Source organism: Bison bison, unplaced genomic scaffold (assembly GCF_000754665.1).
Source record: "Bison bison bison isolate TAMUID 2011002044 unplaced genomic scaffold, Bison_UMD1.0 scf7180017864124, whole genome shotgun sequence".
NCBI classification, from domain to species: domain Eukaryota; kingdom Metazoa; phylum Chordata; class Mammalia; order Artiodactyla; family Bovidae; genus Bison; species Bison bison.
This window is the reverse complement of record NW_011494696.1, coordinates 564,327-580,763: the sequence shown is the minus strand read 5'-3', so window position 1 is coordinate 580,763 and position 16,437 is coordinate 564,327. Positions and strand designations below refer to the sequence as shown.

Genomic DNA, 16,437 nt, shown 5'->3' with positions numbered 1-16,437 from the left:
CCTCCCCCCCACCCCATTCCTTACCTGTGGCCTCTGACCCCACTGGGTCAAGGGTCTGGCCAAATTCCCAGCTGAGGGTGGGGGTGGGATCCTTCTCTGCGGCCCTCCCCGTGAATCCCATCAGGGGCAAGGCTCCTGGCAGGATCAGGCCCAGCAGAGCCCAGAGTCCAGAGGCAGGGCCCTAACCAGAGTATAGGAACCATCCGGAAGTCCAGGAGCACAGGGTTCCCAGTGTGTATGTGTGTGGGTGTAACTGATGGATAATAAACATTTCCACTGTTCAGTGGGTCACAGCTTAAGAAATACTTTGAAAGGCATTTTCTTCTGAAAGCTTCACGACGGCCTAGTAAGCAGGTAGCCTAGTAAGCAGCCTAGTAAGCAGGGCCCGTTGCCCCCATTTTACAGTGTGGAAAACTGAGGTCCAGGAGGAGCAGCTGATGAGCTGCAGAGCCCACCCCAGCCCAGCGCTCCTGCTCCCATGGAGCCCCTCCGTGGCCCTGGCCAAGAGCAAAGACACACCAAAGCCACTCCCGTGACTAGGAAAATGGCCGTGGGACACAACCGCCACCAGCAGACAGACAGCCACCAAGGGTTGGGGACGCCTAGGCCCAGGGTTGGGCAAGCACACAGGCACCCTTCAAGCTGTTCTAAGCAGAGACGACCCAACGCCAGAGCCCTGGGGACACTTCGGCCTCCTGTCTGGCCACAAAAGTTGTGCCCATGGCTTGGGGACCTTTGGTACATGGAAATACCAACGGCCTGCTTTCCTCCACAGCTGCTCTTAGCTCCAACCTGCCGGGGACTCACCTGCTGAAGGTGGGGCATGCAGGCAGCTCTGATCACTGCCCAGCCACTCAGGTCTAGCCCCAAGGGTTACAGAAATTGACACTAAGGTGTGGTAAAGTCACGGACTCAGCAGTCTGAATTCTGGTCTCCTCCCTTGCCAGTTAGGTGACTATGGACCCATTCTGTAAGCTTCAGTGTCCTCCTATGCGAAACTCGAATAACAATAGCACCTGTCTTATAGCAATTTCTAAGGATTAAATGAATCAATAAATGTAGATTTCAGTAGGAACATTAGCGTGTATAGTAAGTGCTGAGTAAGCATTAATACTAATAATTAATAAATTTATATAGTAACATAATTACATAACTTATTTATTATTTATACATAATAAATTCTCCAGGCAAGAATACTGAAGCGGGTTGCTATTTCCTTCTCCAGGGGAATCTTCCCAGCTCAGGGATTGAACTCAGGTCTCCTGCATTGCAGGCAGATTCTTTACTGTCTGAGCCACCAGGGAAGCCTATTATACATAATAAATATATAAATTTATTATATAATTTATCATAAACATAACTTATTGTTTATTATCAGAGTCAACAAGAAACCAGGTGAGGCAGGACCCAGTGGGGAAGACTTGAGCCTAGTGATCCGGCTTTCTGTCCTCCAGTCCTCCTGTTCTGGCTAATAATTCGTTCATTTCTTCATTTCCATATATTTATTGAGCATCTACTATGTGCCCAGTTCTGTGTAACGCTCTGGGGGTACAGCAGTGAACCAGACAAGAACCCCCCTCATGGAGGGAGCACCCGAAATTTTACAAATTTCTAAATTTTGTCATTAGCGTGATGAAGGAAACAGTAACCACTGAGCCTCTGGGACCAAGTTCACGTTTGACGGGGCCCCCAGCCTGAGGGGCTGCTCTCTGAGGAGATGACCTCATCTGAGAACCAAATGATGGAAGGATCCAGTCAGGCAGGGAAAAGCGGGAGGAGTGACCCAGGCAGAGGGAATGTGGAGGGTGAAGGCAACGAGCAGGACAGGCCTAGAGGGGCTGGATGTCCACAGCGGAGGTGGGGAGAGGGGATGCCCACTGTGAGCCTACCGCCCGGTCTGAAGTCTCAGGGTGCAGAGCTGAGGCCATTGCTGGCTCTGAGTGCAAAGAATCAGGCCCCCAGAAGCCCCGAGTTCCCCACCGCCAGCGGGGAGCAGAAGACCTGGGAGCTCAGGGCCCCCACTGACCCCTCCAGTCACCCTGTCCCGTGCCAACAGCTCAGAGGGGTTTCCCTGCAGCAATCAGGGGACCATGGAGGGACTTTGCCTTCCTACAAAACCGGTTGAATGCCTATTCTATGTGCATGCATGTGGGTACCTTGTGAGCGTGTGTGTGTGTGTGTGTGTGTGTGTGTGTGTGTGTGCATGCCTGCCATATGTGTGCCTGTGTTGTGCGTGCACACGTGCAAAGGTCTGTGGGGCTTTGAAGCAATGCAGAACTGGGTTTGATGTCTTTGAGATCACTCACAAATGACAGAAACATGCCTCTGAGACTCAGCCTTCTCATCTATAAAATGGGGATAACCACTGCGCCCATCTCAAAGGATAATTGTTATCCTTAAATCTGGTTCATTCATTCAGTCAGACAGCAAGTATTTATGGAGCACCTGTTATTCTAAGTGCCAGGGACACAGCAGTGAACACTCAAAATTCCTGTCCAGCTGGAGCTGACATAGTAGACAGAGGTGTGATGGGGAGACAGACAAGAGACAAGCAAGTCAAGGATTATATGGGTGTTAGGAGGTCAGGAGTGATTTGGGGTTGGGGGTTAGGGGCTGGGGGGGGCTGTGCTGTACCCAGGTCTCATAAGAAGATCACATTTGAGCAAATATACGTAGGAAGTGAGTGATTCCACCGCACCATGCGTGCCCAGGAAGGAAGGTGGCAGTCACATGTAGGCTCGAGGCAGGGCAGCCATGAAGGCCTCCGTGAGGACAGGGCATTTTCTCCAACAAACTCGAGGCACCTGGGGCCAAGCTGAGGAAAAAGAGTGCTGAGCACCCTGGAGAGAAACGGGACCTCTCCAGGTCCACAAGCCGTTATCTTGAACCTCTGGCTGGATGCGTTTGGGAACTCAGAATTTTCCAGGCGGTGGAAGGTACTGTTGTGTATGTGCTGTGTGCTCACAACACACCAAGGAGGTCTGGGCAACATGCTGTAATCAAACACTTTCCCATTTCTGCAGTGCAACTTCATTTGTGCACTAAAAACATAAATACCTTCCCACCAAATGTGTCAGAAAGGACTGCGTTTTGGCTTTGAATTGCAGATAGGGTGGGGGCCGTGGCTCAGTGTTACTTCCTCTAACTACCGTGTCACCACCCCTGCCCTGTCATTGCTGTGCACCCCTGGGGAGCTTGACCCTCACGTTACCACAGGAACCCTGGTACTCCCTTCTCCCTGGGGGCACAACCGGTAGATGTGTGGTCGGAACAGAAAAGGAAATTGGTGATGGTCGGCAGAGGCAACAAGGGTCCCACAGACGCCCCTGTGGGGTGAAGCCCTCCTTTCTCTCTGGCCTCAGTTTCCCCATCGGTACCTCGGGGCCAGCAGGCTCTGGGGTCTCCCAGTGGTAGAGCCCATAGGGCCCTATCAAGTGATGGTGATGGGATTTCTGTCCTGACCCTACCACCAGCGGGCTGTGTGGCCTTGGGCTAGTCACTCAGCCTCTCTGAACATCAGGTTCTTGATCTGAAAGTAGAGATGGCGTCCGTCCCTTCTTCACAGGGCTGTGGATGAAAAGGACGAGCCCTTGTGCAGGTTTTGGAGTGAGTGAGGCTCTGAAAAGAAAGGAGGGCTGGTCCGTGTGACAGTGGAACCACATACGGCAAGTGTGAAACTCATGCAAATTCAATCAGACAAACAAGGCCATCATGGAGAGCATGGAATCGCAGTTCAGATACGAAGGCCATTTTGCCCAGGAGCTGCTCACTGTCGCTTGTTGACACAGGCTCTGGGTGGGTGAGATTAGAGACCCGAATCTGCTGTTCCTTCTGTGGGCTCCAGCCCCCCAGCTTCTCATGGCATGAACCCCGTGTGACTCTCTGAGCATTTCGCACACAAAAAGGCTCCTAATCAAAAACCAAACCTTCATCTGGTGCTGCACCAGAGAAACAGAATTTTGGCCCTTTGTGATCTTTGTTTCCCTGAAGCCCTGATACAGATTCAGGTTAGCAGGGCTCCACTGACAAGTGTCGTCTCAGAAACTCAGGATTCCTGGCCTCCTGACCTAGCCTCTCATCAGAGGCCGAGGGAAGGAAAATACAGATGGCGCCCCAAAGGCAGTGGACATACTGTTTGCTGTAAATTGATGAGAATGTTAGGGACCATTAAGGGAATCACTGTTAATGGAAAAAAGGGAACATCTGACTTCCTAACTGCACTAAATTGGTCTGTCAATTTCCTTATCTGGAAAATAGAGTGATGACAGACCCCATGATTGAAGATGTAGGGAAGAAATGGGGTCTCCCATGTAAAACCATTATCTGCGGGTCTACACGGGGTAAGAGGTGGCTATCCCTGTTTTTATTATCAGTGAAGTCCCAGCGCCTCCCTGGGATCCCCGTGCCCACTGGACCCTCGCAAGGCAGGGCTCCCCAAGGCGGGCCTCGCTCTTGCCTCCATTTCTCAGTACGTAGGGACTGTGAGCAGAGGAGCTTGCAGGTCCAGGAGGGCCCACGAGTGGGTCTGAGGCCAGCATAAAGGGTACAGTCTCTGAAGCCAGCCGCCTGAGCCAAGTTCAGGCTCTGCTGTAAAGTGGGAGCAATAATACAGGCCCACCAGCTTGCATCTGTGATTCCAAAAAGTATTTGTAAATTTCCAGCAAACGCATACACTGCAAATCCTGACCTGAACGAATAGGAGACTATTTATAATCTTCACGCATCCCACTTGGTGTGAAAATTCATGTTTCGCTGCAGAAACCATCATATGTTTGCTGCTGAGGCTTTCCAGATGCAGGGGGACAGTAGGGTGCCCCAAGGACGCTGGCAAACCTGGATAGAACTGAACTGACTGCCCTAGGGCTCACGGCAGTTCAGCCCCTCATGACCAGAGTTAGTCAATCAGTAGTGTCTGACTCTGCGACCCCGTGGACTGTATGTAGCCTATCAAGCCCCTCTGTCCATGGACTTCTCCAGGCAAGAATACTGGAGTGAATACAGGCAAGAATAATGGAGTAGCCATTCCCTTCTCCAGGGGATATTCCCGATACAGGGATTGAACCCGGGTCTCCTGCATTACAGGCAGATTCTTTATCTCCTGAGCCACAGAAAATTTGTTTTTCAAAAATATCTCGATCTTGGGATTTTTTATAAAAAAGAAAAGCAAGGGACTTCCCTGGTGGTCCAGGGGTTAAGACTGTGCTTCCACTGCAGGGGACACAAGTTTGATTCCTGGTCAGGGAACTAAGATCCTGCATGCTATGTATGAGGCTGAAAAATAAATAAGAAGAGGAAAAAGAAAACAAAAAGAAACTTTTAAAAATAACGGGCTCCCCTCCCCAATTTTTTAACACTCTGCTGAGCAAATAAAACTCATCTGTGGCCTGATGCAGCTCAAAGTGTTGCAGTAGAGGGAGCCGAAGAGAGAACCATCCAGAATGGCGGGGGGGTGGGGGGTGCCGGTGGGGGGGAACAGGGTGGAAGAGGAGAGGCAAGGGAGGGGATGAGTGCGTAAATGTCTCAGAGTTGCTTTCAGAAGTTCATTTACTCCCCACCCGAGACCTCCTTAGGGCAGCAGGGTCTAAACAGCTCAATCTCTGCAAAGGTAGAGATGAGGAGAGGAGTTTGGGGAGCATGAAAAAGACTTCCTATTGCCTCTCTGGCTTTTTCAGCCCCGAGCTTTCCCTGGCTCGGCCAATCTAAGCCTGAAATAGTGGGGGCTCTGAGGAGAGGTTGGCCTGGGAAGGAAGGACCCTGGTCCTGACTGCTCAGATTGTGGTGGTAGATAATGGATTGGGGAATGGCGTGATAGTTTCATGACTAGAGTCCCTCATGGTCTGTAGGGTCCCCAGGCTTCTGTTGGCAGGTTCTGCAGCAGCAAAGCCTTGGACCTCTGGTTGCATGCTTAGCCTGTGTAGCCAGGAAGGGGGTCTGAGGGACCCTGAGCACAGTCTGCAGGGTTCAGGGAAGGAGGATGGTGGTCCAGCCCCTGTGAGAAGCAGCTAAAAGAATAAAAATAAGTTGTGGACAAATCAAAAAGCTGGCAGATCCCTGGACAGACAGGAAGAAGCAGCACCCAGGAAGCCTCCCAGTCAGTCGTGCATCTCACCTGCCCACGCCTGCCTGCCTGTGGCTGAGATACATCAGGAACCAGAGATTATAGATCCTGGAAGTTTGAACTGAAAGGAAGGTGAGGGAGGGTGGAATCTAAGGTCTTTACAAACGAAGAGACCAAGCCCAGAGAAGTTGAGTGATTTGCCAAGATCACACATCAAGTTCAGGGAAAGTCTTCCCATAGGATGTTTTGCTGGCTGAAGGGGATTTCAAATTCGCTCCTTTTCATCAGGTTTGCATGCCAGGAATATGCAGGAATCAGTGAAACACAGAGCAGGCCAGCACAGGCTTCCACTGAAGGGAAGGGAGGCAGCTCAGCCCAGCGGTCAAAAGCACAGACACTGTGCCAGGTGGCCTGGCTTGGAGGCCTGGCCCCAGTGCTCATCAGTTGCTTAACAGGTTATTTAATCTCATCTATAAAATGAGAAGATCAAAATAATAGTGCCAGCTTTGCAGAGCTGCGGTGAGGTTTGAGAGAGTTCACGTATAAAAGTGTCTGGGAGAAAGTATGAACTATAGAAGTATTTATGGTAATGGTCGAGGTGGTGGTGACGGCGACAGGGGTGGTGATTATGGTGATGGTGATGGTGATGGCAATGGCGACGGTGACTGCGTTGTGAGGGTGGAGGTGGTGATGGCGATGGTGATGGTGGTGACAATGATGGTCACAGTGACGGTGACAAGAAATGCTGCTCACCTGAGGCCAGTCAGGCTCACAGAAGGAAGGCGAGGCCCTGGATCACATAGATGCCTTGTCTCCACCGGGTGTTTTCTTTTTTAGAACTGTCCTTGGTTCTCAGGTTGTGCAGTCTTTCCTGAGAATGTTCTCTGGCTGTTCCATGTGAGATTGGCAAGGATGGTCAGGCCCAGTCCCTGCCCTCAGGGGCTTCGGGCTCTGGAGGCTCCAGCACCAGGGTCAGGGTCTAAGTCATGTTCATTTCTGCTTGTTTGTCCGTTCTGAGGACTTGGCCCTTTGGAGGCCCAGATGGGTGGCAGAAAGCAGAGAGATGGGTTTGGAAGGCAGACTTGTGGTTCGAATCCAGGCCCTAGCGGTGTCGCCCTGAACAGATGTCTGTATCAAACATGTATTCAGCTCACATTGTGGGGCCATCTGGAAGATAAACAACCATATCTGTAAGGAACTACCCTCCCGAGGGCTGAGTATACAGTAGGTGTTCGATAATTGGTAGCTGCTGTTAACAAAGGTTGGCTGTGGTGACTTTGGGAATATGAAGTTCTCAGGTGGGAAAGGGGGTCAGCAAACCCTGTGATCCAGCTCTCCAAGCATCCAGACCCAGACCCCTCCCCCTGGGAAAACTCCCAAGCAGGCCTGCAGTCCACCCACCTGTGCCACAGGCTCAGCCAGCTCCATAACCGGCAACACCAGCTCTGAGCACACAATGCCGGATGGAGAATGCTGGCCAGGAAGGCCCTGGGCCAAGGCTTTTACATAGATTGCTTCAGCTCATCCTCATAACATTGCTATAAAACTGGTCCCTTTCTTCTTCCCATGCCACAGACAAGGAAACTGAGGCTCAGAGGGGCCAAGGATGTGGCAGAGCTCTTACTCAGACCCAGCGAAGGGCCTCAATGCCTGAGAAACTTTCCTGCAGCATTGAGCAGCAAAGGGTGGATCTTTAGGTTCCCCTCTTCTCATTAGCGACACTTCAAGCTGCCTCAACCCTCAGGGTTTAGCCAAAGAAATGACTCCCTAAAAGTAGACAGCCCCATTCCCACTGGGAATTGGCACCGAGAGAGGTAAGAGGTCAGGGGTGAAAGGTGAGGGCAGAACAAAGGGCCTCCTGCCTCCTTGTCACCAAGTGAGCCAAGCGTCTTCACCATGTCCTCCTGAGGCCATCCTGCCTATTGCAGCAGATTGGATGATCGTCAAGCCTCTCCCAGCCGAGAGCAGAGCTCTGGGCCTGACACAGTTTCTGCATTTGAAATACCTTCCCCTTCTGAGGCCCAGGACTCTCAGGACAACTATGGTGGGCTCTTGCCAGGATGGATGAAACTTACAACAGGCTGCCAAGTCATTACAAGGAATCTTGGTTGGGAGAGGGGGCAGGCTGGTGGGGCGTGACTTCCTTTAAAATTCTACCATCAGCTTCAGAACACTCAGGCAAAACTAGGCTTTTTTACAGCCAGCAACAATCTCTCAAAAGCAACTTAACACACAGCCCTTTACTGTATAAAGTACTCACCCTGGCCCAATAGTGTCCCCAGTTCCCAGTTGAGAAGCGAGCCCTGGGGGCGGACAGAAACCAAACCGATTGTTCCACGGCTGATGAAGCCCAGCAGTAAATGTGGAGTGTGGGCTTGGAGGCTGCACAAGCGTGCTACCCCACTCATACCCACCCATATCAAACCTCTCCCAGCTACACTTTAGTCAGCCATGAGCTGCTCTGCCAAGAGGGTGATGATTACCTGCTTTGACCACTTGCTCCTTCCAGACGAGGCTGGGAGGAAGTGGGACTTCCTAGGGGCCCATATTCCTATTAAAGGGGCCCAGGCAGGAGCCTGCCAAAGGGTAGACCAGTTCTCCCCAAACACATGTCCGCTGGGTTCCTTTACCAACTGACTGCTTGATCTTGGGCAAGTCCCACTGCCTCTTTGAGCTCAGATTTCCTCCTCCTAAACTGGGAGCTGTTGAAGAGAAATTGTTTCATTTCTATCCTGCCTTGGGAATTCTAGAAAGTAGCAAAATGTTCTAGGTTCCTATGTTGGCTAGTTTCTCAGCTCTCTAGAACTAAGATGTTTGATTTTTTTTTTTTTTGATTGAAAGTGACACTCAGGATATTTTTATATTGACACCCAGTGCACAAAAACTGAGCCTTATCTTCACAAAACATGATGCATTCTGACATTCTCTATTCTCGTCCATTTCATTTTTTAAAAAACTGAGGGTTGTAGGGACTTCTCTGGTGGGTCCAGTGGTTAAGACTCCACCTTCCAATGCAGGAAGCATGGGTTCGATCCCTGGTTAGGGAACTAAGATGGGGTGCTGTCAAAAGTTTGACAAATATATTTTAAGTTGACGGTTGCATTGCTACACAATTTTTAAAAAGTTGATGGTTGCCATGCTGCATATTACTACAGAGGAACAGCATGAGGAAATCCTTGAGGGGTGTGCAGAACTGTATACCGTGACGGTGACAGTGATCATGCAGATCTATGTATGTGTTTATAGTCCTAGAACTGTGCACTAAAAGAAAATCAATTTCACATGTTCATTGAAAAAGTCGTTTTAAAGTAAGAAAGAAAACTGATGCTTGCAACACACAACACTGATTTCATGACCCACCTAAGGGTTACAACCTGCAGTGTGAAAACCCCAGTCCCTGAACCCCATGACGGCGGCATGGGGCAGAATAGGCCATTGATCAGGCTGCGGGCAGAGGTGAGGTGGGGAGACGGGAGCAGGGGAGAGACCTCACTTCCTGACCCTCCTCTCTCCTTTCCGCAGTCACTTCCTGCCTCGGAGGGCTCAAGGTGGAGGCGCGAGGTAAGGAAGAGCCACGCGGAGAGGGGGGCATGGAGCAGGGCTGCAACTCCACCAGGCCGTAGGGGGACCTACCATCTTTTCATTAGAGTGAATCTCACCTTACAGGGAGAGAGAGAGAGTACCTCCCCCTCCCCCAACACACACACGCATGCAGACATGTGTGGGCACGCACACACACACTCACGCACCCTAAAGAGGCCCATTTGCAGAGAGCTGCCCTAGACAGCCATAAAGTACCATGCAAATGCTAGTTCTCATGCTAACTATTATTACAGTCCACTCATCGGGTACAGAAAGTATACTGGCCCATAAATGCATCTTGCAAAGTCCTATTTCCTACCCAGTCCTGCCAGATGCTCCCTGGCCAGAGACATTGCAGCAGAGGCTGCAGAGAGGCTGCCCCAGATAGTGATGTGTGTTAAATGTCTTGGACTTCAGTCCTAGAGGTGAGTGTTTCCCAAACAGGGTTCCATGGAACTCGATGGACAAAGCATAGGCCACACTACATCCCACCTTAGAGCCTGACAGGGGACAATAGCCTGGTAAAGGGTCTGAGAAGTCCTGCAATGAGGAACTCTGTTAAGCATTTTCAAATCCAGCAGTCCCCAGGCTCCCTTCTCCACAGACCTCTCTTTTTCACATGTCCTGAGATAATATCAGGCTGAATGTATTTGGAGATAAATGTAGCAAGAGGGTCTCTTGAAGCTACCAGGCAGTCAGAAGGGGCTGCGGGGTCCTTGGCAGGCCCTGGACTGGGACCTGGAAGCCTGCAATGACATGCTAACTTCAAATGCTAGCCAGATGGGACCTGCCACATGATTCTACTTATATCACATTTGAGAGCAGGCAGAACTCTAGTGACACAAAGCAGGTCACTGGAGGCCTGAGGCTGGATTCAGGGAAATCAGCTGTGAAGGGGCACAAGGGAACTTCTGGGTGATGGGAAAGTTCTTTGACTAGGGCACAGTGGGGCTGCAGGTGTGTATACATTTGTCAAATTTCATTGAACAAGTGCCCTTAAAATGCGTGCATGTCCCTGTAGATAGATCATGCCTCAATAAAATTGATTTTAAAAGTTGGATAGACAGAAAAAAATCAGGCACCGGGCCCTACCTGGGGTCTATCGAAAGAGAATTTTAAGGCAGGGGGCGGGGAGCGAGTCTGCTGGGCAGTGGGTGCTGAGAACTCCTTGCTCACTGCTCCAAGTTCCCCTGGGGTCTTGAGCCCCATCCTCCTGGACCTGGTTTTTAAGGGGCCACCTGGTACCAGAGCAGCACCAGCATGAGTTTCTGGAAAGTCCCTGAAGGGACCCTGAGGATGAAACTCGCAGGAGGAGCAAAGCTGGTGGGAGGACCCCGTGGGTAGAGGGAGACTGGCTGACTTGGGGTCCTGGGTGGGGAGGGTACAGGGAGGGCTCCCGTGAAGGACCCTGTCCAGCCTGACCTCCCACTTGCCATCTCTTTGACTCCTAGGGCTCGCCATGAGACTGAGCGGCTCCGGCTCACGGTGTCAGGGCCGTCTGGAGGTCAGCAACGGGACAGAGTGGTACGCAGTACACAGCCAGAGCTGGGGCCAGGTTTTACTCAACCAGCCTCTCTGGAAGTTCTCGAAGCTGTGCCAGGAGCTGCAGTGCCGGGACCCTTTGTTTCTCTTTCCCTCGCGTCACTTCAAAGAGGGGCAATTCCGGAAATTGATAACCTGCCACGGACAGCTGGGATCCTTCTCCAACTGCAGCCTCAAGAGGGGACCCCAGATGGACTCTCTGGCCCTGTTCTGCTTAGGTGGGTGACTAGCCAGCCGAGTAGGTTCCCTAGGCCTGGGCAGCCTCCCTGCCCATGCCTGTGACCTGGAGCCTGAGCAAGCAGGTGGAAGGGGTCACCGACTTACAACCACCCTCTCAGAAACATGCACTGGTGGGGAACTGGAAGGGGAGAGCAGAGTGGGTGCTGGCCCCTGTCTGGGGATGGAAAAGGTAGAGGAACTGGCTCTGCCAATGGCTAACTTCATTGTCTATTCTTAACCTCTATTTTCCCAACTGTAAAATGGGCTGGCACTTGCAGGAGGCTTAGATACAACATATGGGTCAAGTGGGTTTAATGGGGCCTGTGGTACTTACATCACGACTTCCAGTTCTTTCTTAATACTGCCAGTTGCCCCCAGCTCTCCCCACACCCCCTCCTCTTCCAGGGGCCCTGGCCTCTCCCTAATCAGAGCATCTTTTTGCAGAGCCACCGAGGACAACAGCTCCTCCCACGACCTCACCGCCCACAACCACTCCGGAGCCCACAGGTAAAAGGATTCTGAGGGCTCTGGGGGTAGGGTGCTGGATTTTAGCAAATAAAAACACAGGATGTTTACGTTTGAATCTCAAGTAAGCAAGAAAAATTGTAGCGCATGTTCCATGCAATATTTGACACCTTCTAGGGTCATTGCCCAGTCACTTGGTCCTCTGTGTGTCAGAACCAAAGAACAAGGAAGGTCTGCGTGCTGGTCATCAGTGCTCAGGTCCCTGTCCCCTCCCTTCTCTCCCCTAGCACCTCCCAGGTTTCAGCTGGTGGCAGAGCCCGGGGGCCTGCGGTGTGCTGGCGTGGTGGAGTTCTACAGTGGTGGCCTGGGCGGCACCATCGGCATCGAGCCCCAGAATGATATCAAGGACCTGGGGCAACTCATCTGTGCAGCCCTCCAGTGTGGCTCCTTCCTGAAGCCCCTGCCAGAGACTGAGGAAGCCCAGACACAAAAGCCAGAAGGCCAAAGGCCCTTGCCAATCCGCTGGGAGATCCAGAACCCAAAATGCACCTCCCTGGAGCAGTGCTTCCGAAAAGTGCAGCCCTGGGTGGGTGGCCAAGCTCTTGGCCTCATCTGTTCTGGTGAGTGGGAGCAGACTGAGACCCACGGGCGTCCCCACGTGGTCATGTCACTTACCGCACGTTCCTGAAACCCCAGCATGCAGCGCAGGGCACTAGAGCTATGGAGAACACAAGGGAAACGGAGAGCTGATCGTTGGCCTCTGAGAGGTAGGGCGGTCGTGGGGTGGAGAGGTAGCACACGCAACGCCCTGGGAATCTCCACAAAGTAATGCAGAACAGGCCCAAATGTGCTGCTGGCTCGGCTGCCACTTGGAGAAGAGCAGGACTTTCGGGAAGAGGCAGGGTCTTCTGGTGGTTTTGATGGATCGTGGCTTGTGTCAAGGGCCCAAGAAGGATGGAGCACTTGGAGGAGACCAGCCTTGCAGGAGGGGAGTTTATGCGCCTCAGGGACAGATGAGGCTGGAGCAATGGTAACTCATAGGAGGTAGGGAGAGGGCAGAGTGGAGCCCCCAGGGGCTTCCTGCAGAGGCTGCTGAGTCATACACTACCACCCTGAAGAAACTAACGATGCCAGTGTGGCTAAGGGAGGAGCCCAGAGGCCGGGCTTGGGGATCCCAAAACCAGGATCAGTAGAGAAACAGTATAAAAGACCAAAGGTCAAATTAAGGGTAAGCACAGCAGACCTCAGCAGGTAGTAGGTCCTATCACAAATGTTCTAGTAAAGTCCAGACTTTAAGAAGTCACACTTACTGAGCACTTGTATCATACTGGGGACCATTCGGGGCATTCCATCCTTTTCACAACAGGCTTAGGAGGTGGGTGCTATTGTTATCCCTACTTTACAGATGGGAAAGTTGAGGCTCTGAGAGGTTAAATTTCTTACTCAGTATCACAGAACACTAGCTGGGGTTTCCATTCAAGTAGCATCACTCCAGAGTCTGTAGTATAAGCCTCAGCTACTCCAAGTGTGGAGGGCTTCCCAGGTAGCTCAGTGGGAAAGAATCTGCCTGCCAACGTAGGATATGTGAGTTCGATCCCTGGTTTGGAAAGATCCCCCTAAGGAGGAAAGGGCAACCCACTCCAGTATTCTTGCCTAGGAAATCCCATGGACAGAGAAGCCTGGCAGAATACTGTCTATAGGGTCTCAAAGAGTTGGATACAACTGAGCGACTGAGCACGTATGTGTGCACATACGCACGCATACACTCCAAATGTGATCCTGGACTAGCAGCTTCATCTGACTGGTTAGAAATGCAAACTCCCAGGCCCCACCTTCCATCTACCAATCAAGATTTGCATTTCAGCAAAGTCTCAGGGGTTCATGTGCATTAACCTGGGAAGCATTGCTCTGGAACACTGGGCCCATCCTGCAAGCAGGAATATCCCCAAAACACTGGATTCATGGTGTGAATTAGTAAAATGCTGCCCCCTCCAGGAAGAAGTAGTCCCCAAGGATCTCTCAGCCTGAGGAGGGAAAAAAACCTGGCAGGCTCCCAGGCTCACCCACCACTCTGAGCCCTCTTGCAGGCTACAACCTGCAAAGCCATACGCAGAAGGCTTGCCTTTGATTTTTTTTTTTTTTTCTGAGTAGAAGATTTGCTAGAGCTTTGAAGATGACTGTTGCTATAGCAACTGGCCACAGCTGGTAAGATCACAAAGTGCTCTGACCTGAACACACATGGGCCCCCAGGCCAAGCGGACAAGCAGAAATCGATGATTCTTTGTTGCATCAGGCCCTTTTATGAGAGCCAGTCCCTCCAGGCTCAAGGCCTGGGCAGCAGGATTCCTGGGTATGGTTCCCAGCAGTGAATCTCCAGGACTCAAAGCAGATGGTATTTCTCATCCCCAGGCCTCAGTTTCCCCTCTCTGAAAAGCCCTCCAGCCTCCCAGGGAGCAGCAAGAGAATGAGAGGATGTTTCAAAAAGGGAAGCAGACTTAGGTGGAGCGTATTTCTCACTTCTCACTTCTCTTACTGCCCCCTGGGTGGGGGACGACGGCAGCTGGGGGCTGCCAATGGACACTGCCCCTGTGCCGGCCTTTTCATTCAAAGTGCCCAAGCTGTTTCAGCTGCCCAGAGGTGCCAGGGACAGAACTTGATGGAGAAAATGCCAGAGAGGTTGCCAGAAGAAGGGAAAGGCAGGAAGGAAGGCACTCCCATGTGGTACCCAAGCCCCCCGGAGACCTGGGCCCTGCTAGGGCCCACACTTGGCCAGTGTCACAGGGTCCCAGTGGCCCGGCACGTAGGCTCGGGGCCCAGGGAGCTCCGGCCGAGCCCACCAATTCACCTCCCATTGCTTTCCCCCCAGATTTCCAGCCCAAGGTGCAGAGCCGCCTGGTTGGGGGCAGCGACGTGTGCGAAGGCTCCGTGGAAGTGCGCAGTGGGAAGGGCCAGAAGTGGGACACGCTATGTGACGATTCCTGGGCCAAGGGCACGGCACGGTGGGAGGAGGTGTGCCGGGAGCAGCAGTGCGGCAACGTCAGCTCCTACCGGGGGCTGGACCCCAGCGAGAAGACCTTGGGGGGCTTCTACTGTCCCCCGGGGATACTGTCCCGGTGCCACAAGCTTGAGGAGAAAAAGTCGCACTGCAAGAGGGTGTTTGTCACATGTGAGTTGGCCATGGTCCGTGGTGGTTAGAGGGTGATTCTGGATTTTTGTTCTAAGACTCAGTCAATGAGCATTATTTCCGAAGAACAGTCCAAGGACTAAAGAGAGAGAGCCCTAGGACAGGATGGAGAGATGACAAATAGGGGGAGAGGGGACAGTGTGCTCAGACAGCAATGAGCAGGAACCATCAGGAGGAGACTGGCCATAATTGTCAGGAGGCTAGTGAATAATAGGATTCTTATTCTGTCTTCTGCTCTTTCAGGTGGAAGTTAGGAAAGCAAGGGATGGGGTACATCTTTCCTATATTAATGGTAACGGACTAATACGTGAAAGAGAGAAATGGATAGGTGGACGGCTATTGGTAGATGAAGGCAAGGCGATCACTCATAAGTAACTGGAAAATGGTGGAAAGTTGATAGCAGAAGTGGTAAATGAGAGCCGGATGATCAATTGTGAGATAGTAAATGGTGGCTAAATGAACAGGGAGCAGAGGATTTCAGAGATGGATGGACAGACAGACAGAAAACTGCTTCCCACACACGCTGGCCAATTCCTAGGGGACGCCAGCCAGCCAGCCAGGAGCTTCCCTCAAATGGACTGTTTTGATGCCCCTCCCCGACTCCGGGCCAGGACTGACCTCCCTCTGCCTCCTGCAGGCCAGAACTCCAGCCGAGCGGGCCTGGGCGCGGGCGCCGTGATGAGCATTATTTTGGCCCTCGTGCTTCTGGCGGTGCTGCTGGTCGTGTGTGGCCCCCTGGCCTACAAGAAGGTGGTGAAGAAATGTAGGTGACGGTGCCCTGAGCCACCTCCCTCGGAAGCCCCTGCAGGGGAGGGTCCCCGCCTTCGGAGAGCTGGCTGGGCTCACCTCTGCTTCACCTCCCAGCCCTGCCCCTCCCTCTCCTGCCCACTGGCCCTTCTCTACTCCAAGCAACAAGCAGGAAAATCACTGATTCACCCACATCTGGGGCCCAAAGGGGGCCCCACTCCAGGCCCAAGGGAGGATGTGGGTATTCTTTAGACTGTGATGGGTCCAGAGGGTCTGACCTCAGAAGACAAGTGTCCCAAGTTGGCTCCACCACTTTGCAGATGATGGAGCCACTTCCTGTCTGAGCTCTGTATGTTTCCCCATCCAACAGATGGGCAAGGGCAGACCTGGTAAATGCAGTAGGTGTCATCTCGGCCTTGCAGAGCTCAGGAAAAAATCGTTCAAAGACGAGGCTGTGAGATTAGAGAGGCAGGTGGGAGAAAGCCCAGAGGTGGGCAGTGTTGGCTGGGTTCCGGCAGCCCTCCCAGACCTGAATTCTAGTTCTACACACCTTGCGCTGTTTCTCCTGGAAAATCAGCCTCTCAGCACGCACCTGCTGCCTCCTCCCTCCTTCCCTCTCCCCCTCCCCTACTCCCCCCTC

At 52.3% G+C, this 16,437-nt stretch overlaps 1 protein-coding gene across 2 annotated transcripts in view; it reads left to right on the top strand.

Annotated features, from left to right (window-relative positions):
* The window catches only part of CD5 (CD5 molecule), a 21,641-nt gene that overhangs the window by 1,913 nt on the left and 3,291 nt on the right, over positions 1–16,437 (top strand). Inside the window, exons 2-7 of one of the 2 annotated variants that reach the window (XM_010839622.1) lie at positions 9,581–9,619; positions 11,092–11,400; positions 11,846–11,908; positions 12,154–12,486; positions 14,733–15,032; positions 15,688–15,813. In XM_010839622.1, coding sequence (XP_010837924.1) covers positions 9,581–9,619; positions 11,092–11,400; positions 11,846–11,908; positions 12,154–12,486; positions 14,733–15,032; positions 15,688–15,813 — 1,170 coding nt within the window. The remainder of the gene's footprint in view (positions 1–9,580; positions 9,620–11,091; positions 11,401–11,845; positions 11,909–12,153; positions 12,487–14,732; positions 15,033–15,687; positions 15,814–16,437) is intronic. The other variant, XM_010839623.1, reaches the window with a different exon arrangement.